This window comes from Cuculus canorus, chromosome 16 (genome assembly GCF_017976375.1).
Source record: "Cuculus canorus isolate bCucCan1 chromosome 16, bCucCan1.pri, whole genome shotgun sequence".
In the NCBI taxonomy this organism is placed as follows: Eukaryota; Metazoa; Chordata; class Aves; order Cuculiformes; family Cuculidae; genus Cuculus; species Cuculus canorus.
The window spans coordinates 665,157-692,784 of NC_071416.1; the positions used below are offsets into that span (position 1 = coordinate 665,157).

The following is a 27,628-nucleotide window of genomic DNA, read 5'->3' on the forward strand; positions in this document are numbered from 1 at the left end:
TTCATCCACATTTTTATTTAATCCAGTCGTAGCGTGGCTTGACCAGTCAGGGGCTTTAATTTTGTCAGAAATGAAGGGTCATTGACTGACGCTTGCTAACACAGTACTGTTCAAATGTTTCCATCTTAAGGGCTGAAGAGCTGCTGACGTGATTTCTTCTGGTTTTAAATAGTTTGTTTGTTTGTTTGTTTAATATTGAAAGTTTCTACACAGAGCTGGAAGGATCTTTACCGGAACCCCCCCTTGGAGTGTGCCACTCCCTGAAAGAAGGAGCCTGCGTGTCCCTTGAGGTCTGTCCGAGCACCCTTGGGCTGCGCTGGGAGGCTCCTGACCAGACCCTGGAAATTCCTGACGCTGCACCCGAGGGCAAGAGCTGCTCACCTGGACCCGCGCTGCCCGGCGTCAAAGGGTCCCACCAGCTTCAGAGACAATGCAGAGGGCATCGCCGGTCCCAGCAGAGCTGGGTGGTCTGCAGTAGTCATCTTGGAACAAATGGCACCAGGAAGACAAGCTCCACCCTTGCCAACAGACTGTGATGGCCCTGTTGGTACCATCTGAACCTGTCCAGAGGTTGCAGGAATTGTGGCTGGAGTTTTGCCTTGGGGTTACTCTTACGACTGCTCATCCACTGACCCGTATCAGGTGAGACCTCGAGGAACAGAGGACGATGAGCAGTGCGTGGCTCTAAGGCCCCAAAGGTGCTTCGTGGGGACTGGGCTGGCCCTGTCAGACAGAGAGGGAGAAATGATGTTGTACCGGCAACAGATGAACACACTGGAAAAACTGCATCAAAGCACTCTCGATCAGGCTCTTAAGGACATAAGAGAGAAAAACCAGATGGTGGAATCCCAGCAAGAACAGATACGGGAGCTGGAGAAGGAGTGAAAAGCACAAAGGACAGTCATGAGCAGGATGAGCAAAGAGCTGGAGGAGAGGGACCAGGAGATCAAATTCCTGGAGGAGAAAATAACAGATCTGGAACAGCACGGTGCCTCACAAGTGAGAAATCTGCTCGTGGATCTTGATCGAATGAAAGGAGACTTGAAGGAGAAAAACACAGAGCTTGTGTCTCTGAGCCAGCAGATCCAAGAACTGGAAAAGGAGAGAGAAGAGGTGCAATTTCTGCACGCAAGCCTTGAACACCTGAGAGCAGCTCTTAAGGACAGAGAGAATGAGAGTGATTCTCAAAGGGCTCAAATAAGACTCTTCGAGCAGGACAAAGAGCAGCAAGAGGGGCGCCTGCAAGAGCTTCATGGTGAAGTAGGAAAAATGACCCTTTCTTTATTTATAAAAGACAAAGAGCTTGAGTGGCAACAAAAGCAAATGCAGGAAGCCAGAAAATCCATGGAAACGCAGCTAAGGAGTGTCCGTGCCCAGCTGGAGCGGAGCTTAGAAGCCCTAAAAGAAAAGGACAGACTCCTCGACATCCAAGAGCAACAAAGAAGGAGCCATGAGTCAAAAACAGAAGAGCAGATGAATGCCTTACAGAGAGACTTAGAATGCATTGAGGCAATGCTGGAAGAAAAGGATTTCATGATTGAATCGCAGAAGGAAGCGGTTGAGGTCTTCCAGAAACAAGAACAAGATTCTGAACAGCAGAAGGAAATCCTGCAGCATCTTCAAGTGGCACTAAAGGAACGAGAGCAAGAAATTGTATCCCTCTGAAAGGAACTTGAGGTATGCAAGGAGAAGGAAGAACTACACGAAGCTGAGCAGACAAATCTTCATGCAACAAGGCTGAGTCTGGAAGAAAGAGAAACAAAGATCAGGGTTCTGGAGGAGGCTCTCTCTGAGCTTCAACAGCAAAAGCAGGAGGCAGTGATGCAGACCAAAGCCCTACTGCAAAAACTAGAAGATGCTGCATCTTCTCTGGAAGCTAGAGATCAAGAGATGGTGTCCTTGCAAAAGCGTGCCCAGGACCTTCAAGAGCAGAAGGCATTAGAAGGCAAGCGTGTACTTGATCTTCTGAAGCAGAATGACAGCAAAGTCCAATGGGAAAAGAAGGCACAAGCCCTGACTCTTGCCCTTACCAAGAGTGAAATGGCCAATAGGACTCTGAGGGAAGAAGTAGGCGTCCTGCGGAGCAGGGTTTCAGAGAGGGACAAGGAAGAGTTTCACCTTCAGGTAGGCACTGGGACTGATCCTCAGTCAACTAAAATCATAGAATCACAGAATGGTTTGCCCTGAAAAGGACCTTAAAGCATATCCAGTCCCACCCCCACCCCGCCATGGGCAGGGGCACTTGCCACTGGGTATGGTTGCTCCAAGCCCCATCCAGCCTGGCCTGGAACACCTCCAGGGATGGGGCAGCCACTACTGCTCTGGGCAACCTGGGCCAGGGCCTCCCAACCCTCACAGGAAAACATTTCTTCCTGAGATCTCGTCTCGGTCTCCCCTCTTCCAGCTTAAAACTGTTCCCCCTCGTCCTGTCCCTGGACCTCCTGATCCAGAGACCCTCCCCAGCTTTCCTGGAGCCCCCCAGTTAATTAAATCAAGTCCAAAACCTGGGGATGGGTGATTGGTTCTGTCCTAGAGAAGAACACTCATGGAAGAGACTCTGTTGTTTTGTCCTGTGCAAGGCCAAGCAGAAGGGAAAAGGGGATTTAGCACTGTCTGTTCCTGAGTCCTTTCACTCTCCGTGACGCATTGATTCTGGCCCTCCTAATCTTTCTGTAGCACCAGCTCAGTCGCCTCTCTGCATCCCCTCAGGCTCGTGCAGAACGCGAGCAGCTCTCCTGGCTCTCGGAGAAGAGAGTGCTGACACAGCAGCTGGAGTGTCTGCAGCGAACAGTCACAAGGCTGGAAGATGAGAAGACGGAGCTGAAGCACCACAATGCCGAGCTGAGGAGGACTCTTGAGCAGGTAAAACAGGCTGTCCCTGCAAAGCCTCGCGGTGCTCTGGACCACAACACATCTCCACAGCCAGCACTAGAGAGTCCTCTGCTTGTTGCCTTCCCTCTCGCTCCTTGTTTGATGGCAGGTTTCTCTGACCCTTTCTCCTCCTCATCGTGCAGGTGGAACATGAACGGAGGACACTGAAGAGATATTTCAGGCAGCAGTCACTGCCAGATGCCTCCAGATTTTCTGTCTCCAACACAGAACAGCAGAAGATGCCCCCTTCCAGACAGGTAAGAACGCAATCTCATGTGGTGGGAGGAGGCTCTGGCCGTACAGAGGAGCAGTGGCGAATCCACGTGGCAGCAGCCCCCTCCAGCGTAGGCCTCATAGAAGCTGAATATAAACCATGGCCCTGGCCAGGCTGGAGACTCAAACCAAAAACATGCAGGAGCTCTGCTCCATGCACAGCCCTCGGCTGGCTGGTTAGGGCACCCCCTGGGTCTGGGGAACAGCGGGACCGGGACTGGGTCTCCCACCTGCTGGGAGGTGGTCTTGGCAGCTGCCGGCCGCTTCTCCCACTCCCCCTCTGCAATACCTGCACAGGCAGAGGAGGGTGGGTGCCGTGGAGCTACGGCTGAGCCGGGCAGCGCGGGGCTGTCTGAGCTTGGCCTTTTGCCTCTTGCACGTGTCCCTTCTGCAGACGCAGGTGGTGCAGGAGCAGAAACTCAAGCAGGGCTGCACTGAGCGCTGAGCGTCTTCTTTGACGGCCTGCATGCAATAAGGGCCTCCTCATCCTTGTGCCTCGGATCCCACAGCCCCACGTTCCTGGGGGACTGAAATCAGCCTGTGCCTCCAGCGGGTCCAGCCTGGGAGCTTTCCCCGTGCCTGCATTGCAGAGACAGTCATCCAGAGGGGGGTTTATGTACATGTGTTACTATTTTCTTTCTAATATTGCTTTAATATATATTCTTTTCGTAATATAGTCAATATTATTACTGTTACGGCTATATACTGTAAGTATAAATATTGTATGTTTATAAGCTATTATTTAATATGTTTGCTTTCATAAATGTTATTAAATGTAATTGATTAGCTTTATTTATATTGTTTTCTTTTATTATTTAATAATACGTAATAGTGTTCAGTATTATTTAAATAAATGCAGTATAATATTATTTTAATAAATGCCTTTATTTTCCTTTTGAGTGAAACGATAGGAGTAAAGCTGGTTTAGTTATTGTTTCCAACTCACAAGTGTCTCTCTCTCATTTTCCTTTCCCCTTTCCCGGGGGGGGCGGTGGGATTGGGACACAACTGCCCGTGTTTGGTGCCAAGCTGGGAGGGGGCTGAGCCGTGACAGCCTGGAGAAGCAGATGGACCTGAGGAGCAGGGAGAATGCCTGCCTTTTCCACAGCGCTCCCTCAGAGCAGCCTGGTCAGGCCCCACACAGCCCCTCTGGGCTCTTCTGGCACTTTCTGTGCTGAGGCAGAGACTTTTGTCTGCTTTTCGTTTTTCAAAGGACTTCTTTCTCCAAAGCCCCGCACAGAAATCTCCTCACAATGGTGTCCTGCTGCTCCCTGCTTTCTCCAGCAGCTGCTTCATGTCCCGATGTAAGAGCCTTGAGTTGCGAAGGCCCCCACGCCGCGCTCCTTGGTCAGGAAAGATCTGTGTCCAAATGCGCAGAAAAAGACAGCAAAACCGGAGAGAAACTTCATGTTTCAGTCAAGGTCTGCGTGCTCTGATGATTGCTCAGTTCAGAGCCGAGCTGGCTTGCTTCGGGCCTCCCACTTCCATGGCTGCCAGTGGCACCTCGAGGGCAGCCTTCTCCTGCAGCACCAACTCCTTCTCCGTGGACACCCCGGCCAGGGCGTGCGCCTGGCGAGAGGGCTCCTGGCGCAGCTCCTCCAGCCCACGGCTCGACGACTCCTGCTGCCGGGACACCTGCGAGCGGGACAGCGGGCACGGAGATGGACACTGGCTCTGGAGAAAGCAATAAATCCAGCAGTGAGTCAGTTCCGGGCGAGATTCCTCAGGGAAAGGGGGATCAGATGGGATGGATTTGACAGGTTGGGGTTATCTGAAGGACACCTTATCCTCACCGAGGATGCAAAGAGCAGAACGCGCAATCTTATAGAAGGATGTAACTCAATGAAAATGTATATTCGGTGGCACCTTGATACCTCAGGGAACGAAGCAGAAATAGGAAGGGACCTGGCTTCTGCCACAGAACCCACCCGAGTTGGAAAATCAGGAGGATGCCGCTTGAGGGCAGCAGTTGTTCAGGGCCCTCAGTGCTCTTTCTCCCTTTGCAAGGCGTAGGAAACTGGCAAAAGTGAACGCTGTCCTGCAGGAGAAGCTCAATAAAGCACGGGATGTTAATTCTGCCCTTAAAGAAGATGTTGGAAAGCTGACAGCGAATTGGCTGAGGGCTCGGGAGGAGCTGGAATGGAAGGAGAGGAAATGGTACAGTGAACGAGAGGTAAGAATCGGCTTGGGGAGTGTCAGATGTGATGCCAGGCTGGAATGAGAGTGCCTTTTATTTCCAGCAGAGAGAACTTGCTGTGTGAAAACTGCTGAGGATGTGCGAGTGTTGACGAGCAGAAGGCGGGGCGGGGGGGATGGAGAAGCGGCAGAATCCATTCTGTGGCAGCTCGTGTCTCGCCGCACACGATCGATGGGGATCGGTCCTGGTGCTGCCCAGGGCTGATAAAGGGCGCTTCGCTTTCTAAAGCTCCAAACCAAGTCCAAGAGAGTTGATTTGCCGACATTTTCGGTGTCACCTGGACACCTCAGGGAACGGGGTAGAAATAGGAAGGAACCTGGCTTCTGCCACAGAACCCACCCAAGGCCTTCCACTAAATGATGCACCACCGGCAGGATTTGTGTCTCTCCCCCCATCAGGGTCTGTGTCTCTCCCCCATCAGAGTTTGTGTCTCTCCCCCCCATCAGGATTTCTGTCTCTGCCCCCATCAGGGTTTGTGTCTCTCCCCCATCAGGGTTTGTGTCTCTCCCCGATCAGGGTTTGTGTTTCTGTCCCCCATCAGGATTTCTGTCTCTCCCCCCATCAGGATTTCTGTCTCTCCCCCCATCAGGGTTTCTGTCTCTCCCCCCATCAGGGTTTGTGTCTCTCCCCCCATCAGGATTTCTGTCTCTCCCCACATCAGGGTCTGTGTCTCTCCCCCCATCAGGGTTTGTGTCTCTCCCCCCATCAGGGTTTGTGTCTCTCCCCCCATCAGGGTCTGTGTCTCTCCCCCATCAGGGTTTGTGTCTCTCCCTCTTTCTACAAGTACATTAACAGGAAAAGGAGGACGAGGGAGAATATCCAGTCTCTATTGGATGCAGAAGGAATAATAGTGACAGGGGATAAGGACAAGGCTGAGGTACTTAATGCCTTCTTCGCCTCAGTCTTTAACAGCAAAGAAAGTTGTTCCTTCTGTTTACAAATCCAAGAGTTAGAGGGGCAGATTGAGGCTCCCATGATCCAAGAGGAGGCGGTTAGAGACTTGCTTGCCCAGCTAGACGCCCACAAATCTATGGGGCCGGACAGGATCCACCCAAGAGTACTGAAGGAGCTGGCGGATGTCCTTTCCAAACCCCTATCCATCATCTTCCCAAGGTCCTGGCTGACTGGGGAAGTTCCACTAGACTGGAGGCTGGCTGATGTTGTGCCCATATACAAGAAGGGTTGCAGAGAGGATCTGGGGAACTACAGGCCTGTCAGTCTGACCTCAGTGCCAGGGAAAGTCATGGAACAGGTGATCTTGAGTGCTATCATGAAGCACATGCAGGAGAACCGGGTGATCAGGCCCAGTCAACAGGGGTTTACAAAAGGCAGATCTTGCCAAACTAACCTGATCACCTTCTATGACAAAATCGCTCGACTACTGGATGGGGGAAAGGCTGTGGATGGAGTCTTCTTGGACTTCAGTAAAGCCTTTGACACAGTTTCTCACAGCATTCTGCTTCAGAAACTGTCAGCGTCTGGCCTGGACAGGCGCACACTCTCCTGGGTTGAAAACTGGTTGGATGGCCCAGAGAGTGGTGGTCAATGGAGTTAACTCCAGCTGGAGGCCAGTCACAAGTGGAGTTCCTCAGGGCTCTGTACTGGGTCCAGCTCTGTTCAATGTCTTTATCAATGACCTGGATGAAGGCATTGAGTGCACCCTCAGCAAGTTTGCAGATGACACCAAGCTGGGAGGAGGTGTCGATCTGCTGGAGGGTAGGGAGGCTCTGCAAAGGGATCTGAACAGGCTGGACTGCTGGGCCGAGACCAATGGCATGAGGTTTAACAAGGCCAAATGCCGGGTCCTGCACTTGGGGCACAACAACCCTATGCAGCGCTACAGACTGGGGGAAGAATGGCTGGAGAGCTGCACGGAAGAGAAGGACCTGGGGGTGCTGGTTGACAGTCGACTGAACATGAGCCAGCAGTGTGCCCAGGTGGCCAAGAAGGCCAACGGCATCTTGGCTTGTATCAGAAATGGGGTCACCAGCAGGTCCAGGGAGGTTATTCTCTCTCTGTACTCAGCACTGGTGAGACCGCACCTCGAATACTGTGTTCAGTTCTGGGCCCCTCACCACAAGAAGGATGTTGAGGCTCTGGAGCGTGTCCAGAGAAGAGCAACAAAGCTGGTGAAGGGGCCTGGAGAAGAGGAGGCTGGAGGGGAGACCTTATTACTCTCTACAACTACCTGAAAGGAGGTTGTGGAGAGGAGGGAGCTGGGCTCTTCTCCCAAGTGACAGGGGACAGGACAAGAGGGAATGGCCTGAAGCTCCGTCAGGGGAGGTTCAGGTTGGATATCAGAAAAAAATTCTTCACAGTAAGAGTCATTGGGTACTGGAACAGGCTGCCCAGGGAGGTGGTGGAGTCGCCTTCCCTGGAGGTGTTTAAGGAACGGGTGGATGAAGTCCTGAGGGACATGGTTTAGGGAGTGTTAGGAATGGTTGGACTCGATGATCCAATGGTCCTTTCCAACCTTGTGATTCTGTGATTCTGAGACCTCTGTGAGGCATGGGCTTTTCTTCTGCCCTCCTCCACTCTCCCAGAGAGCGAGTGACTGTGGCCTCTCTCCATTTTGCAGCACACAACAGACGCTGGCATCGCTGGCAGCAGCGAGGGGGAGCAGCTTCTCATCCTCCACTCTCCCCGGGCTGCTGCAGAGTACAAAGATGGCCATGGAGACACAGTAGAGCTGCCCTACCTGCTCTGATGCTCGGCAGTTCTGCCCGGGCTGCATCTTGTGAGGGGCAAAAAGGACGTCAAATTATAAGCTCTGCAGAAGGAAAACGTCTCTGATCGAGATCAAGTTTTCTGCAACGGGAGGATGTCATATCTAGAGCATGATACATGTGTGAGAGCCTCTCACAGAGCTGTAGTCGCTAGAAGCCAAGCAGGCAGAGCTCCCGGCAGCATGGCCATCAGCAGTCCCCATCACCCTGTTGTGTCCCCTCTATCTTCTGTGCAGGGGAGGCCATTTAAAGAGAGCGGGTGGCTGTGGAGTCAGACGCTGAGGCTACTGTGACATCACAAAGGGGTGAAGGGTGACACCTCACAGCCTTCACGGGGTATCTGCGGGCAACAGCTGAGCTTGACCCAGTCGTCTCGTGCCTGGTCTCCTGTGAGGACTGGAGTGTTGAGACAGGCTTCTCCTAGTGTTGGGTGGTGCTTTGGAGGCTGCCGTCGGCAGCTCTCGGTGCCCATCCCGGAGCTTGTGTTTCCCTTGCATTTCCCTGTCCCTGCTTTGTTCAGGCAGCCGGGCACCACAGGGTGTGCTTGCAGCAGCAGAGGTGAGCCGTGCAGCAAAACGTCCCACCCTGGGTTGGCCAAGGGCAGGGCAAAGGGGTTCTGGGAGACAGTAGGGTGTCTTTCCTGAGGGAACTGGGCATTTCTTCCTCCCCTCCTGTCCCATCCCCAGGACAGCCAAGTAACTGTGGCTTCTCTACACTTTTGCAGTGCAAAACATCTGCTGCTGTGTCGCTAGCAATGGGGAACATCTTCTTATCCTCGGCACAGCCCAGTCCACCAGAGTGTGCAGAGGACTCAGACAGTGAGAGTCACTGGTGCTGCCCCATCTGCAGGGACAATGAAGATGACATTGGCTATCTGTTACCCTGCCATCACCAGTTTTGCTTCCCCTGTGCAGCGCGCTGGCTAACTGAGAATCCAGACTGCCCCCTCTGCAGGACGGACACCAAGGCTCTCTTGTTACAGCTGCCGTTTGAAAATATGGAGGAGTATTCCGTGATCTCACTCAAGGGCCATGGAGATTCACAGGCAGAGGAGTCATCATCTGAAGACGATCAGGATGAGCAGGATGCTGTAGTGACAATGCCTGCGGCTCAGGCAGGTGGTTTTCCTCCTCAGGTCTGGGCAAATTTTTTCCGATGCCACCCAGATCACATCAGGCCCCTGCTGCCGTGGCTGCGACGGGAGCTTACCGTGCTCTTCGTGAATGTGTGGTGGGAGATGTCTGCAATCGAAGCCATCATTTTGGCCTGCCTTTGCACGTTCGGGCTGGATGAGGAGGCGCTAATACAGGAGCTACAGCCCTCCCTGGGACAGCACACACGGACATTCATTCGCCAGCTCATCCGCGCTGCTGTGCGTCTGTGTGGCAGTGAGATCCGCCAGCACCTAGTCCACCAGGAGCCACATGCTGCCAGGGATGAAGATGAGGACCCTGCAGTCAGCATCAGCCCCACCACCTCCCAGGAGAGCACTCCCATGGCCCAGCCAGACTCCTCCAGCTCTGCAGGCTCTGATGTGGAGGAGCAAGACAGCAGAACACAGACCACCACCCATGAGAGTGCAGAGCAGGATCAGTCCCAGCAGGAGCCAGAGATGATGGTGGTGGCCACCCCTTCTGTTCCTGGCCAGGAAAACGTGCCTGGGGGACCCCAGCACCCTCCAAAGAGGAGGGCCACCACCCCACAAGACTCTCCCCAGCCCTGCAAGAGGCCACACCGCCTGCAGGAGGAAGGCAGCACATCAGACCACACCCTCCTTGGGGGTCCCAGCAGCCCTCCGACTGCACCTGTCCCTGCACGGCAGGATCAGCCCCAGCAAGAGACAGGGCTTGGTGCGGTGGCTGGCACCTCTGCTCCTGGCCAGGACAACATGTTCAGGGGTCCCCAGCACCCTCCAAAGAGGAGAGCCACCACCCCACAAGACTCTCCCCAGCCCTGCAAGAGGCCACACCAGCTGGAGGAGGAAGGCAGCACATCAAACCACGCCCTCCATGAGGGTCCCAGCAGCCCCCCAACTGCACCTGTCCCTGCACCGCAGGATCAGCCCCAGCAAGAGACAGGGCTTGGTGCGGTGGCAGGCACCTCTGCTCCTGGCCAGGACAACATGTTCAGGGGTCCCCAGCATGCCCCAAAGAGGAGGGCCACCAGCCCCCAGCACTCTCCCCAGCCCTGCAAGAGGCCACACTGCCTGGAGGAGGAAGCCGGCGCATCAGATGCCACCCACAATGGGGATCCCAGCCACCACCCGTCTGTTCCCATCTCTTCAGAGGAGGATCAGCGCCAGGAGGAGCCAGGAGATTGACAGCAGAAGGTTCCTCTGCCCAGGCTTGCAGCTGCAGCCCCTCTGCTCAGGGCCAGGACAGAGACCACTCCCCCTTGGGAACACATCTCTCCCCACAGAGGAGGTAGCCCAGCCTTCAGAACATTCCCCAGCCTCGCTGGAAGCTGTTCTGCTCCTGTCAGTAGCATGGATCCATGTGTTCATTTTATTTCAGGACAAGACAAATAAACAGCTATTGCCTTGACCCCAGGTCTGGGTGCTGCTTTCTCCCCCTTTTTGTAGTGCCTTTCCCTGATACCTGTACTAAATTGTGGGTGACACCATCCTGATGGACATCACGGCCATGGGCCCACTGATTCCCAGGGCCTTTTCAGCCACAGGAAATTTCCTCCCACAGGAAATCCTGCTGCACACTCACACCCTCTCTGCAGCGGGTGCTGAGGGCAGAGTGTGCTGGAGGGCAAGCTGCTTTTGCTGCTGCTCCTGTGTGGACCCAACTGGGCATCAGCCCTGGTCTCCACCGTCAGTAAATAAAAGGAGTTGGGACGAGCTACAACCCTACCACCTCCAGCACTTGTCTCTGCGCCCAACAGAATGTGACAAAGCAGGAACCTCTCCAAGGGGCGTAGATGCTTGTCCTGCTGGAGGTGTCTGTCCCTGTGCCGTGGGGGGTTGTGTCTGTGTGTGCAGCGCTCAGTTTCAGGCATCTTTGGAAGCAGTGAAGAAGCCACATTTGGAAGGGACTCGCCTGCCAAGGAACAGGCTGTGGAATCCAGTGAGTTGCACAGGTTCAAATGCTTCTCGTGTTCAAGAGCTGCTGACGCCATCATTTCCTCAGCGCTCACAGCTGTTGCACCCATGTGTTGGAGGAGGGAGTACCACAGCCACTTTCCCTGCAGCGGATGGGCTGCAGATCGGTGACACTGTCACTGCGGAGAGCTCTCACAAGAGGGAGCAGAGAGCTGATCTTTCTACTGCTGGTTTCAGCAGCTGGCATCTTACACGGAGGCAGGAATCACAGCAGCACACTCTTTCGTAGACATCTGGTGGCTTGTCTCCCAGAAAACAGCATTTGGAGCACTGCTTTGTAACAGGAACTCCTTCCTCCTTTGACTGTGTGTTGGGGTTCAGAAGAGCCCAGCTACTCCCAGGGGAGGTATAAGAGGTGACAAGTAGCAAGACGGATCTGACGCTGAGAGAGAATAACTGCTTAAGGGGTTTCAGCCTGCAATAATTCCTTCCTTTACTCCAGCGTGGTTAGGATTTACTCGTGTCTCACTGCTGATGACCTGGTAATTACAATTTCAAATAAATTCCTCTCAACAAAGCCATTCAGCGCCGTCTTTTAGATACAGGCACCCAGGAGATCCTCCACCTGCACCTGTCTTTGCAGGGCAGGATCAGCTCCAGCAGGAGACAGGGGTTGGTGCAGCAGCAGGTACCTCCCGGGACACTTTTCCCAGGGGTCCCCAGCACCCCCCAAAGAGGAGAGCCACCAGCCCCTAGGACTCTCCCCAGCCCTGCAAGAGGCCACACTGCCTGGAGAAGGAAGCTGGCACATCAGAGGCCACCCAGCATACGGGTCTCTCCTGCTTGCAGTCTGTGCCCATCCCTGCAGAGCACGATCAGCCTCAGGAAGAGTTAGGGATTGTGGTGGCCTCAGGCCACTCTTCACCTGGCCAGGACAACTACCCTGGTGGGGCCATAGCATCCCTCAAAGAGGAAGGCCTCCAGCCCCAAGACTCTCCCCAGCCTATCAAGAGGCCACATCGCTTGGATGGGGATGCTGGTACCTCAGAGGCCACCCTCCATGGCGTTCTTGGCCGCACCTCGTTGTTGGGAGGGGAGCCCCGGAGTCAGTGAACGAGTCATCATAGAGGTATGATCATTGCTCATTTATTGTAACATCTGAGGGTCTCTTTACACAGATAATCAGAGTGCACGCGACAGAAGCGAGTCTGCAATAGGTTACAAGACATTGTCCACACTGCCTAAAAGTTATTCTAATTGGTCAATAGGTTAAAATCACGCAGCACAGTTTGGCACATATTCTGTTTTACATCCTAACAACAGACAGTAATTGGTTACATTTTTCAAGATACGTTTCCATGGAATCAGAACATTTACAACATATTCTAATTGTGAAGTTACATAGTTAAACTACACACCTGGTTCCCATGCCTGGTTCTGACCCTATCAATCCAGCCTCCTCATTCCCATGGGATAGCAAAGCTCTCAGAAAACATTACAACTTGAAGCCTTACTCTAAGGCTTTGTATCTAAGAACTGACTATAGACTTTTGTCTAAACATTGATACTTTAGCACATTCCTTTCTACTGATCGTCATAGGCACGTTGTGCAAGTAGGCTTCTAGGATTGCAGCATGTCTAGTTTGTTCCAATATATTTTCTACACAGGGTCTGTGCCCACCTTTGCAGAGGAGCATCAGCCCCAGGAGCAGCCAGAAGATGCAAGGCAGAAGGTCCCTCTGTCACGGCTGAGAGACCCCTGGCGTGTGGGAGCACCGCGCCCCTCCGAGAGAAGGGACCCGGGATCCTCCCCAACCCCGCAAGAGGCTGCGCTCCTCCTGCCAGCAGCAGAGATCCCTGAATCATTTTTCCAGAAAGAGGAAATAAATTCCTGTTTCCCTGCCTCAGCCCACGGTTGTGGCTTTCTCCGTCTTCTCCTGCTGCTTTTCCCTGAGCCCTGCAGCGCAGTTTGGGCGGCACCAGCCTGCTGAGGATCACTGCCATGCACCCGCAGAGCCCCACAGAAGATGTGACAGCAGCAGGTCCCTCTGCCCGGGGCCGCAGCATTAGATTATTCCCTCAGTACTGCCCAGGGTTGCACAGGATCCAAACAAACACCAAACTGAGAACTGACCTGTAGAGGACAAAAAGGACATTACATCTTTTTCACAATACATGTGCGCCAAATATTCATTGTGTATGTTTCAACAGTTTGGGTCATTAGACTTTTGACACGGTGCTAATGCCCTTCTGGGCCACCAACACGTGGTGGGAAACAAACCAGACTGTCTTCATTGCTGAGGAATGCTGTGCTCCATCGACAGCCCGTCTCCCAGCAGATCAGCTCCTCTGCTCCAACCTCTGTATTATTTCAAACCATTGATCTTATGATGCTTCTACATCAAGCTGGAAACTGTGGTGGCTGAAGGCCTGAGTGTGAGCTGAAGCCCCTGCCTCCAGGAGAGCTGAGTCCCACCAGAGGGCCAGGCAGGGTGACAGCTGCGGTGGCAGCAGCACCCCATGCCTGATTTCTGCCTCCCACCACGCAGCCTCAGGGCCTTCCGTGAACCCAGCCGAAGGGGCGGCTCCAGGCAGCATTGGGCGCATCCCGACACACACCCCCCCTCGTGAAACAGCCAGTGCTGCCTGTACCCCACTAGGCACAAGGTAAAAGCTCCATGCAGGGAAAGATTTGACTTTCCTTCAAAGACTGTTTTGAGCACAGACAACTCCATCAGCCCCCTCAGAAAAAAAACACCACTGCTCAGGATTTCTTTGGTGTCTCCTTGTGTAACTCACTTCCAGCCTTCCTGCTTCTTTCATTCCTTTGATTGACCCATTCCCACATACGCCATCCAGTGTCAGAAACTCCATGCGCTTGAGTGATTATTTTAATAATGCTTAAAATTCATGGGATTACTATTTCTTTTTTTGCCGAGATTTTAAGCCCTGACATCACCAAGTGTAAGAGAGCCCCGCCTTATTTTGGTATGAGGACTGCAGGTTACCCAACTAGAGTTGTCACGCCATTGAAACCACATTCTGCTGTGCTCGTTCTACAGTAGAAATTGCACTCGCACATCATTTATGTTGCTGTCATCTTTCACGGTGAAGGAGAAAATCAAACTGCAAGTGCTCAGCAGTGCTATGATCCGGCATGGAGGGCAAGAAGGCCGGGCTGCGGAAGGGCTGGAACTGGCTGGAAGCAGGGATGCTGAGAAGAGAAGGACTTCGTGCGAGGGAGTGACGTTTCCCTGAGTGATAAGAAACAACCCGAGCTTTGTCTTGTGACCATCCCGGACTGGGAGAGCTCAGAGGCCACTTTGGGGCAGCAGAGCTGGGGTGGGGGATGGACCAAGAGCTGGGCTGAGGGCCCCATGCACCTGCTCTCTCTCCTCGGCTGCTGCAGGGTACAGACATGGCCACAGAGACACAGTGGAGCTGCCCGATCTGCGGTGATGCTCAGAAGTTCTTGAGTACACGGCACTGCAGGTCCACGGCCTCAACAGTGTCACCACGCGAGGCTGCTGCGATCCTGCGGTGCTGGGAGAGAGGACAACACCGTGCAGCCGGACCCAGCATCACCACCTACCAGCAGTGGTTCCAGCACCCCACACAAGGCCTCCGACAGCAGCCCTGCAGGCTCTGACGTAGAGGACCAAACCAGCACCATGGAGGCTCTCCTCTGCAGGGTCTCAGCCACCCCCAGTCTGTGCCCACCCCCGCAGAGCAGGATCAGAGCCAGGAGCAGCTGGAAGATGCGATGGCAGAAGGCTCCTTTGCCAAGGGCTGCAACCCCCCCACTCCCAACTGGAACGGAGAACCCTGGCACAGGGGATCCCGGTGCACCGCGCAATGGAGGGCCCTCGGCCCCCAGGATTCTCCCCAGCTCTGCAAGAGGAGATGCTAGATTCTTTTTTTTCTCCTGGTTCAGCGCACGTGCAGGGGCAGAAGGCCCGCTCTGAGATCAGCAAGTGGTGGAGAGGGACATCAGCAAGTGATGACTGTCACCTTACAGCCCTCCGTGCTCCTCTTGGGGCATGGGCCAAGCCTGGCCAAGCCTGCTCGAGCCTGGGCTCCTACGGAGTGACCCTGCAAAGTCTAAAGGGCTGAGCAAGGCTTCTGCCTTCAGTACCTGAAGGGGACCTGCAAGAAACCTGGGGAGGGGCTGTTTACAGAGGCTGTAGTGATAGCACTGGGGGCAATGGCTATAAACTGGAGAGCGGCAGATTTAGACCGGACGTAAAGAAGAATTTCTTCAGCAACAGACCCCGTCGGTAGACAGAAAGTGGAGTCTCTGCATCCCCTTTCCTATCCTGAGAAAATCCTGGCGAGGCAACAAAGCTGCAGCAAGGAAGCGTGGTCTGGGGTGGCTGTGTGTGCCGGGGTGTGGGCAGCACCAAAGGCGCGAGGGCTGTGCCGGTTTGTGCTGGGAGGCAGTGGCTCCCAGCGAAGGCAGGGGCTGTGGGGTGCTTGGCTCTGGGGGCGTGGCCAACAGCAAGGGGGCGGGGCCAGGGCCAACGTCCACCCTGCTGCCCTCACTCCAGCTGAGCCTTCGGCGAGGCAGGAGAGCTGAGCTGGTGCTCGTGTCCTCACTGGCAGTTTGGTGCTCGCAGGTCTCTGTGCCGGACTCCCGACGCCTCAAAGGATCTTCCCCGCCCCCAGGAAGCCGGGGAACACAACAAGTGCGCTCACAGCAGCAGCAGCAGAGGTGAGCTCTGCGGTGACACCTCGCCCTGGGGAGCTGGGAGGGTTTCCTTCTGGAGGGACCTGGGCATCTGTGCCAGCCCTCCCCAGGCCAGCCCATGACCATGGCCTCTCTCCCTCTTCTAGCGGGACACTGGCTGCGGCAGCGCCACAGAGAGGGAGCTCTGCGCCACCCCCAGGTCCCCCCAGCCCGCCGCAGCAAGGGCAGAGCATGGCCATGGAGGTGGGCGACCGCTGTCCCATATGCCTGGACAGCTGGCATGACGCTGCCTACGTGATGCCGTGCTTGCACCAGTTTTGTTACCGCTGCATCCTGCGCAGCGTCACAAGCAAACGCAAGTGCCCGCTCTGCAGAGGCAGAGTGAAATCCATCGTGCACTTGGTGCAGGCTGACGACGACTTCGAAGAGGTTGTTGTCAGACCATCGGGACGGGCAGCAGCCTCGCCTGACACCCGCCAGGCAGAACCAGATCCCGTTCTCCCCGCCGCCCACAGCCCCCAGCGCCCCGTCACACCCCAGCGCCTGCCGGTGGTGGAGCCGGGGCCCAGGGCTCCGGTGGGTGGCCTCCAGCCCGACACCTGGGCAGACCTTTTTGATGAACACCCGGCTCTCCTCCAACGCTTTCTGCCCTGGCTGCAAGGGGAGCTAAGGCAGGTCTTTGCTGAGGAGCCTTCAACAGCGGCCGTCATGGAGGACCTCATCCGGGACGTCTTGGGCTTATTTGGGCTGGACGAAGAGGTCCTGGTCCGGCTCATGCAAGTGAGCCTGGAGAACCGCGCGAGGGCATTTGTGCAAAACCTTCTGGACGTCGCCGTGCAGCGCTGCGGTGGGGAGGCGCACCGTCTGCTGGGTCTGCAGAGTGGCCGTGCTGCTGAGGAGCGCCAGGGCAGCCCCGCGGCTGGTGCTGCTGCTCCAACACCGGGCTCTCCTGCCGCAGCCCCAGCCCCCTCCAGCACCTCCACCGCTGCTCTCCAGGGGGGTCCCAGCAGCCTCCACGATGCTCCCGTTCCCACCCGCGGGGAGCAGGAAGAGCCACAAGAGGATGGAGGGGACGCTGTGCCAGGTCCCTCCACTGCCAGCCGCGGCACGGACCGCCTCCCTCAGCGGCCACGGCGAGCGCCGAAGAGGAGGGCTGACAGCTGCCCAGGCTCTGCTCAGCCCCCCAAGAGGCCACGCCGCCGCCGGCGCTAGTACCGGGCCACCGAAGCTTCCACCGCCACAGCTGCTTCAGCAGTCAACCACAAAGCTCTCAGCTCTCTACAGCTACTGAAGAAAGTAAACTGCCCAAAGGCAAGTGCTGCCCGGCTGCACGCCTGCATCCCTGCCACTGGCTCCGAGGCAGAAGTTTCCAGCAGGAGGGTCTCCAGGGCAGCCCACGCCCCATGCCTCATCACCCCACGCCTGTCCTCTTCCTCCCCGCACCCTCTGCCTCCACGTCCCACCGCTCTGTCCCATCGAGATGGGACTCAGGGAAGACTTCTCAAGATGCCTTTCGCAAACACTAAACAAGTAAGTAGGAACACACAAAAAAAAGAAATCTCCATCTTTTCTTTGGAAGGGGAAGGGGTGGTGTCGTAAGAGGCTTTTGAAATATGTTGGGTCTCATTGGCCTCTCTGGAGAAACAGCACAGAGATTTCTGTCCCACGAACTTCTTCTAATGAGTTAACTTTTTTCTTCACGCTTTTCATTCCGCAAAACGATCGTCATCCTCGCTCGAGAGAGAGAGAAGCTGCAAGAAGTTCTACTTCTGACCGCTATGGGGAGACCCTTCCTGGAGTTCCAATGGAGCTGGCTGTGGAAAGGGCCAAGTCTAGCAATTTGCAGTCATCCGTCTCAAGAGAAGGTAATTTTTCGGGTGTTCCACATATAATGGAGAACTGAGCATCACTTTGGTTACACAGGGCTGATGTTTTTCTCCTCTTGCTTTACAGCCTCAAGACCAAAGCCGTTACCAACAGTAACAAAATGTGCTAACGCAGGAAAGGGGCATACAGGAGCAACTTTCATTAGTAGTGTGTTGCCCAGCACTGGAGGAGTAGAGGCAGAAAACAAGAAGAAAAGAAGTTTCTCACAATATGGTAGGTGATCAGTCTTTTATCAAAGTGTGGTCTTGAGCTGAAATTTTGGACAGGGAGAGAAAAATGCGTTTGAACTATGTGAGCATTTTGAGCTCTTATTGGCTTCCTTGAACTTAAAAAATGTGACGCTTAAGAACCAATACCTGATCAGTAGTACTTGGAGAGAGAGTTTTTCTGCTATGATAATCTTATTTATGCAAATCCATGCACTTGAATTATGGTAAACGTGTTCACAGATTTTAAGATAGCTGCAACTAAGATGATGACTACCACCAAGCTATTGGCATACAGATTTTGACAGAGTTGATTGTGTGTTTCACAGACTTGATTGTGCACAGCTCCCTGCCCAATTTCTCCCTCCTTTCTGCCTTTTTTGCTTCAAAACAGGGGAGCAACCTTACTGATTTTATGTTCTATGAAGTGCCAAAAAGAGGCTAGTAGTTCTCTGATGATTTTCATCATCAGAGCCATATGATCAAATAAACTAGAATTCTGATGTGTTGGGCTCCAGGGGAATGTAAGTCTGCTACCTTTTCCTTTTAATTCTAGCCCTGGAGTTATAGAAGGAGCAGTTGTAAGATATGCCCTCCCTGATGCAGAATTGCGTGATGTGTTTGTTGGGAAAATTCTCTCGAAGGTGTCCCAGGTAGAGGGAGTAGACCCTCAGAATGAATATTTCAAAAATGTCTTGCTTCTCTTTCGTGTGTGTGTTTGTGCGTCTATGTCTTCTGTCTTTTCAAAGGGTTCTGTTTGCATTTAGTTTTGCATCTGCGACAGTAATGGTCGACGTAGGGACAACAACAAATGCAGTTTGAAGGGGCCCCAGCACTGAAATGCAGATGCATTTTCTTCTGATGTGAGAATTACATCACTCGGGGGGGCTTAAAACTGGATTAGTCTTGCCTCAGAGGCAGTGATTTAGGAACATAAGTTTGAAGCATAAAGAAATAATTAAAAAAAAAAAAAGAAAAGGGAAAATTCCTGTAACTGCTTGATGGGCCTGGTACACCACCCAAAGAGCGAGGGTTCACCTGTGTTTCTTGCTCATGGAATGTTTTTGTTATGTATCACCTCCTATTTCTTGAACGCAGCATAATCTTTTCATTTATTTATTTACCTATGTTCACATTTATAGCCTCTGTGCCTCCGCAGATTGCTGGATTTGGGAGTTTGTCCTGTTCCTTCATGTTCTGCAGCACAGGATGGTAGCTGGCAGTCACTGTGCAGAGTTTCTTCGTAATCCACAGCATCCTGCCGACTGATCTTAAATGTGCGTGCTTCCATCTCACAAGAGTTTTTCAGGAGCATCAGAGCTGAATTTACTAGAGAATCCTCTTATGGTTAAGGTTTGTATGTTAAAAAAACCCCACACAGCCAAAAGCCTGTAAACTGAGTTTAAAAGGAAACTCCCAAAGTATTTAACACAAACTGTGCTGGATTCAAATTGTGGAATGTTTTCAGTACACGTGGGGTTATTGTATGTGCAGTCTTTGTGGAAGCAGTGCACTGGCAGCAGTCCTGAAGAGGGGAAGTTTAGTTCCCAGTTAATTGCAGGATGCATATTTTCCCACAGCTTCATGACATACACTTGTCTTTACCCCATGGACCAGTGTAGGTTAAAAATTGATTTTTTTCAGGAAATTAATTTAAAAATAGCATTTGATGTTGGCATTAAAAAACTAAAATCCAAATGAAACATAAAACGCATGGGTTTGATCGTTAAGGTTTTTGTACCTTTACAAAAAGAACGGCACAGAGGCTAAACTTTGTCCTCTCTGCAGGTACAACCACAGGTTGTATTTAAACTAATACTTTTGACTAGCGCAGTCCGCTGTTGTGAAGATTTAATTGTTTTAAAGGAAAGTTTTTTCTGTCTTTTCACAGAGAGCTGAAGCTTTGCTCCCATCTGCTTTGGTTTTCCTGGGTTTACTACTCAGTCTATTCTCACATCCAGCCCCCACACCAAAGCCTCCCAATTCCCTCTCACCTCCAGGACAATCAGTTACTCCTCCACCACCAGCAAAGGAACCTGGCATACCATGCAGCAAAGAGAATTCAAGGGCAAAACAGATCGTTACGGTAAGCTGGGCTGTGGGCAGTGATTTTTTACAGGTACAGGCTTTATAGACTGTGATTTGATTTAGATTTGTTTCAAGTTTGCCCAGACTTCTTACATTTAGATTTGGAACTGCAAATCAGAATGGCAGACTTGAATTTGGTCAGAAAAGGTTATGTTGGACCTGCTGGAAGATCACGTGCCTGCAGGACCAGGCTGATAATAAATGCCTGTGTCCTTGGCAGTTCTCACGCAGGTGTTTTGTAGCAGCTGTGATGGTTGCAAGCTGTGAGTTGAGCTTCCAGCTCTAGCTTTTCAGACGGTGGTATGGGAGGAAGCTGAGGAATACAGCTCGAGCCAGTTGTTTGAGTTTCTTAACTTTTGTGAATCAAATATCTTTGAAAGCAACAAATGTCATGAGACAGAGAGGCAATAAGTAGCTGGGGCCAGAGGCTCTGCATTTTCAGGGGGATGTAAGCTTTTTGTTCAATGCTATGAAAGCCAAGCCCCTCACAGCAATGGTGGGGAGACCTCACCCGTGGCTGAACACCCCACGTGGCACCCCAACTGCCTCTCGGAATCCCCACTGAGAAAAAGAAAGGCCCTTCCCCTGGGACTGCAGATCTGGGTGATGTTATAGCAATTGGTGATGTATCTTTCTTAATCAGTGTACTTACTCTCTTACGGTAATGATTAGACACTTTGCCTTTACGAGCTGCTACTGTTCTTGTGTGACTGATAACCACTAAGCGTTTTCTTTCTGGCTGTAATAACTTGAGTAAAACTTGATTTCACTGAGTCTTTGAGAATCTGGGACTTTACGATGATTTTTTGCTAAAGGCTCCCGAGTATTTGAGAATCTGTGCTTTCAGGATGAGTTTTGCTAAAATCTCCTTGGTTTTACAGAGTATTTGAGAATTTGGGCTTTCGGGATGATTTTTGCTAAAGCCGCCCCCCCCTCTCCCCCCCCCTTTGTACTGGAACTGAAAGCACTTTCCTCTCCTATGTTAGCTGTCTTGTATTTGGGTAAGAAATCCAAGGTGCTTTTCCGTAATAATTATTAAGTACTAATCATTAAAGAATAACCTTCTAAAGAAACTTTGTCATTGGTGGACTCTGGTATAAACGGCTCCATACGTCAGTGCTCGTGGAGCTTTAGAGGGCTTCTGTTTGACCCGAGCTAGAAATGTTCTCCCAGTCGTCTGTACTGTCTGCAAAGGGAATTGCTGGAAGCAGGCAGCAGAAACCAAGAAGAAAAGCATGATGTTTCCAAAATTCAGCCTTGAGATAACAAGCAGCTGAGTTTCAACACTGCAGTCAATCACCACAGAAAAGAACACAAAAAGACCTTGGGTGCTTTCTGGTAGAAGAGGGAAAATAGAGTCAAGAAAGGAAAGAAATACTGATGCTATCAGATAAATATCCATAGAGAAATAAGAAAACTTACTGCTCCAGTTTTAAGAAGGCAGGATGCTTTCTCAAGTTTCAGTGCATTACTTCATTGACAGATCAAGTTTGTTTTCTCAACAGAATATCAATGGTCATTTAATTTTCTTGAATGAACTTATGCATTAGACTTTTTGTTTTACTGGAAACAAAACCTTCTGTGCATTTGAAAATCTTGCTACATCAGGGAAAGTCATATCTTTCTTTTTGTAGGGACTTGTGGAAGAATCAAGTATTGAAAGACTTGCCTTTCCCAAGGATGGTAACTTGGTGTTTAAGCTGCTGAGGATGCTCCCTTTGGGACAGCAAGTGAAGGGTAAGTTTATAAAACAGGTTCATCTTTGGGATCATCCAGCTTCTGACTGCTGGCTTTTTGTGCTTGAAAATTAGGATTCTGGCCTGGTATTGATTCTTTCCTGTGTTCTTCACTACAATGGCTTTCCTATTCCTTTCTGCCTGTGAACAGAAAGGGATTTGACATAAGTGAAAGTCAAATTGAGGAGTGGCCAATTTGAGCCATTTTCCTCAAAGCATCGCAGCCCCCGAAGGACGGTGGTAGAGACTGCATTCAGGAGGCCAAGCAGCCTTTCCTCAGCTGGGGGGGGTGATGTCACAGGGCCTAACCGACAGGCCTTAGACAATACAGGTGACCCACCAGGGATTCGTATTGCACTGCTCTGTGTACAGTTTTTGTCTGTAACTTTTCACATTGCTATTATCAGTTTGAGTTGTGCTGTGCTATTCTTGATAGAGACAGTGTGAGAAAATGTGTCATGGCTAGCATTATCAGCAGGCTTGGGCTGTGCCACCTAATTGTAGCTTCTCTAGGCATATACAAGATGAGGGAAAAAAACATCAACACCCTGGCTGAGCAATCAGCACGAGCATGGGTGCTGTGTGAAAAAGAGAGGAGCTCTGCAGGAATGCTACGTCTCAACAGCACCTTAGCTTAAAGATAAGAGTCATCCAGCTGCTTCCTTCTCTCCTCTTCTGGGACCTTTGGCCATTCTCCAGAAGGGGGACAGGAAGCAGCTGAGGCCGGAGACTCCGTGGCTTTGCAGTGATGTCAGCTGTTTCTTTAACAGTGTAAAAGCTGGACCCTTCACAGCAATGGCCAGAGACCTCACCTACGAGTGGACACACTGCGTAGGAACACCAGTTTGTCTGGGATAGACTCTCCAAATCTTCACTGCAAAAAAGGGGTTCCCCAACGACTTGCAGATCTGGATGATGAGAAATGGCACAATTGGTGATGTATCTTTCTTAATTACTGTACTTATTCTCTTGTAGTAGTGATCAGGTGTGTTTGCCTTCAAAGCTCATTACCATTAACTTCTTAATCACTGTTAATCCTTGTTACCTTTCTTGATGTAATACGATAAGTTTTAAACTTGATTTCACCGAATAGTCGAGAGTTTTGAGCTCTCCTGGTGCTTATACCTTGTGCTTAGCACCTTGTGGTAAAACAGCGGGTAACTAAGCAGAGACTGTGAACATAGGCTTTCGTGTAAAAATCGTGTCACTAAAAATGACACCAGAGATTCCTGTAACTTTGGCAGGTTTATCTGGGGGTTTGAATACTCTTCAGCAGGATTTCATACACTTCCTTTCTTTTTTCTGTGTGTGCTCAATTGCATCTCTTTCTTTATGGAAAAGGAAGCAGTTTCTCACCAGATGCTTTGAAAGCCACAACTGCTTAGTGGCTTATCAGTCAGAAACATTAACGATTAAATAATTGTTGAATTTCAAGTGCTAGCATACACTGCCACAATTTTCTTTCAGTTTGTTCTGAACCTGGAGCCGCCACTTGTGCTCTTTCTACAGAAGACAAATAATCTATTATTCTTTAGTAGAGCCCTGTTGTTATGTTGTTATTTAGTGTTACATAGCTGGGAAGAATGATAAGTAACTGGATTCACTGCATCAAAGGAGTCATGAAGTAAACATCAGTCTCTTGGAAAAGGAATGTGAATTCTTATTTTTTTCTGTTTTTGAAATGGGAAGACTTTAACAGGGAGAAGTGATTTGTAAAGCTCTTTGAGGATCATTTTGAAGCTGCTGTGTGATTGATTTCTCTTTCTGTTCATGAAGTGAACCCAGCCACCAGGAGTCCAAGGTGTCCTCTTCATCCAAAAGACAGAGCCAGACCCCTCACAACAAAGCGACAGCTTTCTGAACGCATGGAGGCACAGTGGCATGTACGTGCAGTGTTGTGGAGATGTCCCTTCAGTTAAGGGAAGCTGAATCCTGAAGTAAAACGTGCAGTTTGCCACGCCACTGCAGGTGTCTCGGCAAACTGCACGTTACTGCTAAGTTTCTTTAACCTGTAGAGGGAAGACCCTGCTCAAAGAAAGCCCTTGTAGAAAACGCATAGTCAGTGTTCCTGATCTTGATAAAGGTATTGAGGAAACTGGTAGAATTTAAAATATTAGGAGAGATCAGAAATTACTTAACATTGTATACCACGAGTTTATTTGTGTGCTGCAGGAGTTACAGGTTTTAGAAGGTTATGCATCCTCGGTATTCGGGTTCTGCTATCAGGTGTGCCTTCCCAACCATCCTTCCGTCTCTTTCCCCAATAACAGACACGAATTGCGTTCTCAAAGCGGTGAAAGCATTGTGTATCTCATGTGGGCCTTGAAGGAAAGAATGACAGCTCTGTACAGGGAACTACAGAATACGAGGTGGAGTATTAGAAAAGATGTGCTGTCTCATGCAATCCAAGCAATTCTGTCAAGGGCAGTGTTGTCAGCATGGATACGTGGCCAGTGTGAGTACTGTTGCCACCACAGCTATCACGAGTGAAACTTAAAACTCTGGGGGACATAATTGTGTTTTGGCCCTGTTAGATGCAGATTCAGTCTCTCTGTGCCAGTTGTAGCCAGTCCAGAAAGTGCTGCTGTGTGACAAATAACCGCCAGGGTGTGTTGGTACAGCTGGTATAGCAAAACTGCCCAACTGTGTTCACAGGGGGCGGCATGTCATTAGTCAACAGAAATATCACAAACAGAGCATGCAATTGCACACACTGAATACTCCCTGAAGGCATAAAACTTCTCTCTGTAGTAGAGAGGACGTTGTACCTTTCTAAACATTACAGTCATTGGGTATCCAAAAGGAAAAGCAGCATAATCACTGTCCTTAGTTTTACCTGGCTCAGCTTGCAGCCAGTCCTGCTTAGTCATTAATAAGGCACTAACAGACACTTTTTAACTTTAGGTCATTGAAGATAGTGCAGCTACGGCACAAAACCTCAGACGCCAGCACCCGAAATGTGTCAGTGCAATTTCGTTTAAGTGCTGGGAGAAGAAGAAGGTTGTCAAGGACCAATAGGTGCAGCCTAATGACCAGCACCAGGTAGCTGGGTCTACTAAAAGAGGCCAGAAGAAGAAAGATGAGTTTCATCAGAAGTTCCATGAAATTCTGACCTTGATCTGCCTAAATCTTCACTTCTTCAAACAGAATTTACTAACCTTCCTGCTGCTCCTGGGAGAAGTGCTAGGAAAGGGGAGCAAAAGCTCTTGGCAGAGATGGCATCTCTCTCCACATGCATTCAGGTGCAAAGCAGAAATCCTTGACCCTGCTTCGAGAAGGACAAGAAAGAGACCATCAAACGTTGGGAGGAGAGCACAGGGGACGAGGCAAGATCCTGCAACACTGCCATGGCATCAGAAACTGCTGAAGAAAATGAGACCTTCCTTTTCCCCTCTCACCTCACAAAGAAACTCAAAGGTACGTGCTTCTAGGTGTAATATGTGAAGCAGGGTGTTATGATTAACCACAGAAAACAGACTGTGAGGATAGGTGTAAGTATTGCAAAGTATGGTAAGAATGCCAAAGAAAAATCTGGAAAAGAGGTAGTTCCTCTTTTTCTGACCTCTGCATGACTGGCTGGCAAGTTTGTGGTGGCAACAGATGAGAAGGCTGATGGGAGAAGAGCAAAATGAAATTCACACGGCTGAATTGTCGTCATGAGAAACTCCTGTCAGATTCAAAACCTGGAGGGTGTCTGTCAGTTGGGTGATTGCCATCCCTTCCCTTCCTGCTAGTGGAGAGATAAAAGGGAGACACTGCCAAATTCTCTTTAGGTTTTTCACTTAAAAGTGAGCTGCCATCTCACAACAAACTCTATGGCTCTTTAATAAGGTGCTTGGTTTTCATGGGCCTGTATTTGTTAGTGAAATCACTGCACGTAGGAATCCTTTTTCTCAGAGTACACGATAAGGGGGACTTTTTGAGATGCCTCTTGAGCTTAATGGCTTTATGTAGAAGAATAGATGCCAAGAATCAGTTTCTAGGAAAATGAAAACCTCCACGTGGAAGGTTTATAAACTGGATTGGACTTTTTATCTCAGGAAGCTATTGTCAGTTCTGTCTCATGTACGTGAATATTAACAGTCCGTTGTTCATTTTAGCTGGAAAAGCAGACTGTCCCTGTGCAGCTTTAGGTGGAGATCCAGACTTGATGCCTGCATTTGTCTTTTCACTCCCTCCTTTCAGGTCAAGGAGAAAAACTTTATTGAGCCTTTCACGACTTGTGAAAGAACCAGTAAGTAAAAACTCTGGTGTCGTTGTCTTTTGGTTTTAATTTTTGCACTTCTTCAAATCCTACTTTGCAATGCCTCTCCTTTTTCCCAGCAAGGACGTCTAAAAAGAGGGCTTTAAATTAATCAGCTGAACAATCGATTTTGACAAAAATCGATTTTGAATCTCCTTACATCAAGAATTAATAAGTATTGCTTTGCCTTGAACAAAAGGCACAGTGGCTTGCTTTAAACTTACTCGGTGGACTGTCTGTTAATTTCGGAGTTTGAACTGATAAAGCAGTGCCATCATTTGAAATGGAAGGATTCATTTGTGTCAGAAGGAATTGTGATGCTTTTAGAAATAACTTGGGAGGATTTCTTGATGAAAGAAAAATGTGTGTCTGTATTCTGTAGGTTGTAACATCTTGTGCATGAAGAACATCTTTTGTTGCCTTAGCACAGGAGCTTCCAGCAGAAGAGGATACCGAAATCCATAGAGTCTGTGGAAAAGCAAAAAGTGAAGAGAAGTGGAACTGCAACATCAAAAATGAAGCAAGCAAGCAAGTATGAAATTCTTTTTAACAATTCTTTGCATTCCCTTATTGTGGTAGTGATTCAGCTGTTATCCACCTACCTTCCTCCACTCCTTTGTCTGTGCAGTCTGCTCTGACTTTACAAGCCTGTCCAGATTGCTGTCCTCCTAGGCCCCTTTTCCCCAACTTAACATTGTCATTTTCTAAAGGAAACCATTAGAAATGGGAGGGAGGGGAGAGAAAAGGGCAAGTGGCTGCTACTCTTTGCGATGATGCCATGTTTTCTGGTTCTAAAAACAACTGCCTGAGGAAGTTTGCCTCTTACAGGCTGGGGCTGGGGACTCTAAAAGCTCATCTGAATGGTGACTGGGGAGGCTGAGCACATGAGCTTGGCACATGGGACGGGAGATAACACTGCAGACACCAAGATGTGATGTTCTTGTTTCTTTGGGAAATTAATTTAAAAATAACATTTTATGTTGGTTTCTTTTTTTTTTTTTAATATTGAAAGACTTTCTACACAGAGCTGGAAGGGTCGTTACCGGAACCCCTCCTTGGAGTCTGCTACTCCCTGAAAGAAGGAGCCTGCGCCTCCCTTGAGGTCTGTCCGAGCACCCTTGGGCTGTGCTGGGAGGCTCCTGACCAGGCCCTGGGAATTCCTGATGCTGCACCCGAGGGCAAGAGCTGCTCACCTGGACCCGCGCTGCCCGGCGTCAAAGGGTCCCACCAGCTTCAGAGCCAATGCAGAGGGCATCGCCTGTCCCAGCAGAGCAGGGTGGTCTGCAGTAGTCATCTTGGAACAAATGTCACCAGGAAGACAAGCTCCAGCCTTGCCAACAGACTGTGATGGCCCTGTTGGTACCACCTGAACCTGTCGAGAGGTTGCAGGAATTGCGGCTGGAGTTTTGCCTCGGGGTTACTCTTATGACTGCTCATCCACTAACCCGTATCAGGTGAGACCTTGAGGAACAGAGGACGATGAGCGGTGCGTGGCTCTAAGGCCCCAAAGGTGCTTCGTGGGGACTGGGCTGGCGCTGGTGATTGAGGATGGGCTGGATTTTTCCTTGGTGTTTCTGTACCTCCAGAAGGACGAGTGCAGCTTGTCCCTGCGTCCCAAAGAAAACCTAGGCAAAACCCACTTGTTAAATATCTGTCAGCTTCTGG

At 50.8% G+C, this 27,628-nt stretch overlaps 1 protein-coding gene across 2 annotated transcripts; it reads left to right on the plus strand.

Annotated features, from left to right (window-relative positions):
• Positions 1 to 1,254: 1,254 nt before the first annotated feature.
• Positions 1,255 to 3,713, plus strand: LOC128853794 (centrosome-associated protein CEP250-like). Of its 2 annotated transcripts, none has more exons than XM_054081219.1 (4): positions 1,255 to 2,124; positions 2,710 to 2,862; positions 3,015 to 3,128; positions 3,539 to 3,713. In XM_054081219.1, exons 1-4 carry the CDS (start codon positions 1,822 to 1,824, stop codon positions 3,587 to 3,589), a joined length of 621 nt encoding a protein of 206 aa, XP_053937194.1. In that variant the 5' UTR covers positions 1,255 to 1,821; the 3' UTR covers positions 3,590 to 3,713. The 2 variants fall into 2 exon arrangements, with proteins under 2 accessions (XP_053937194.1, XP_053937191.1); XM_054081216.1 differs by having other exon boundaries at positions 1,573 to 2,124; positions 2,677 to 2,862.
• Positions 3,714 to 27,628: the final 23,915 nt, after the last annotated feature.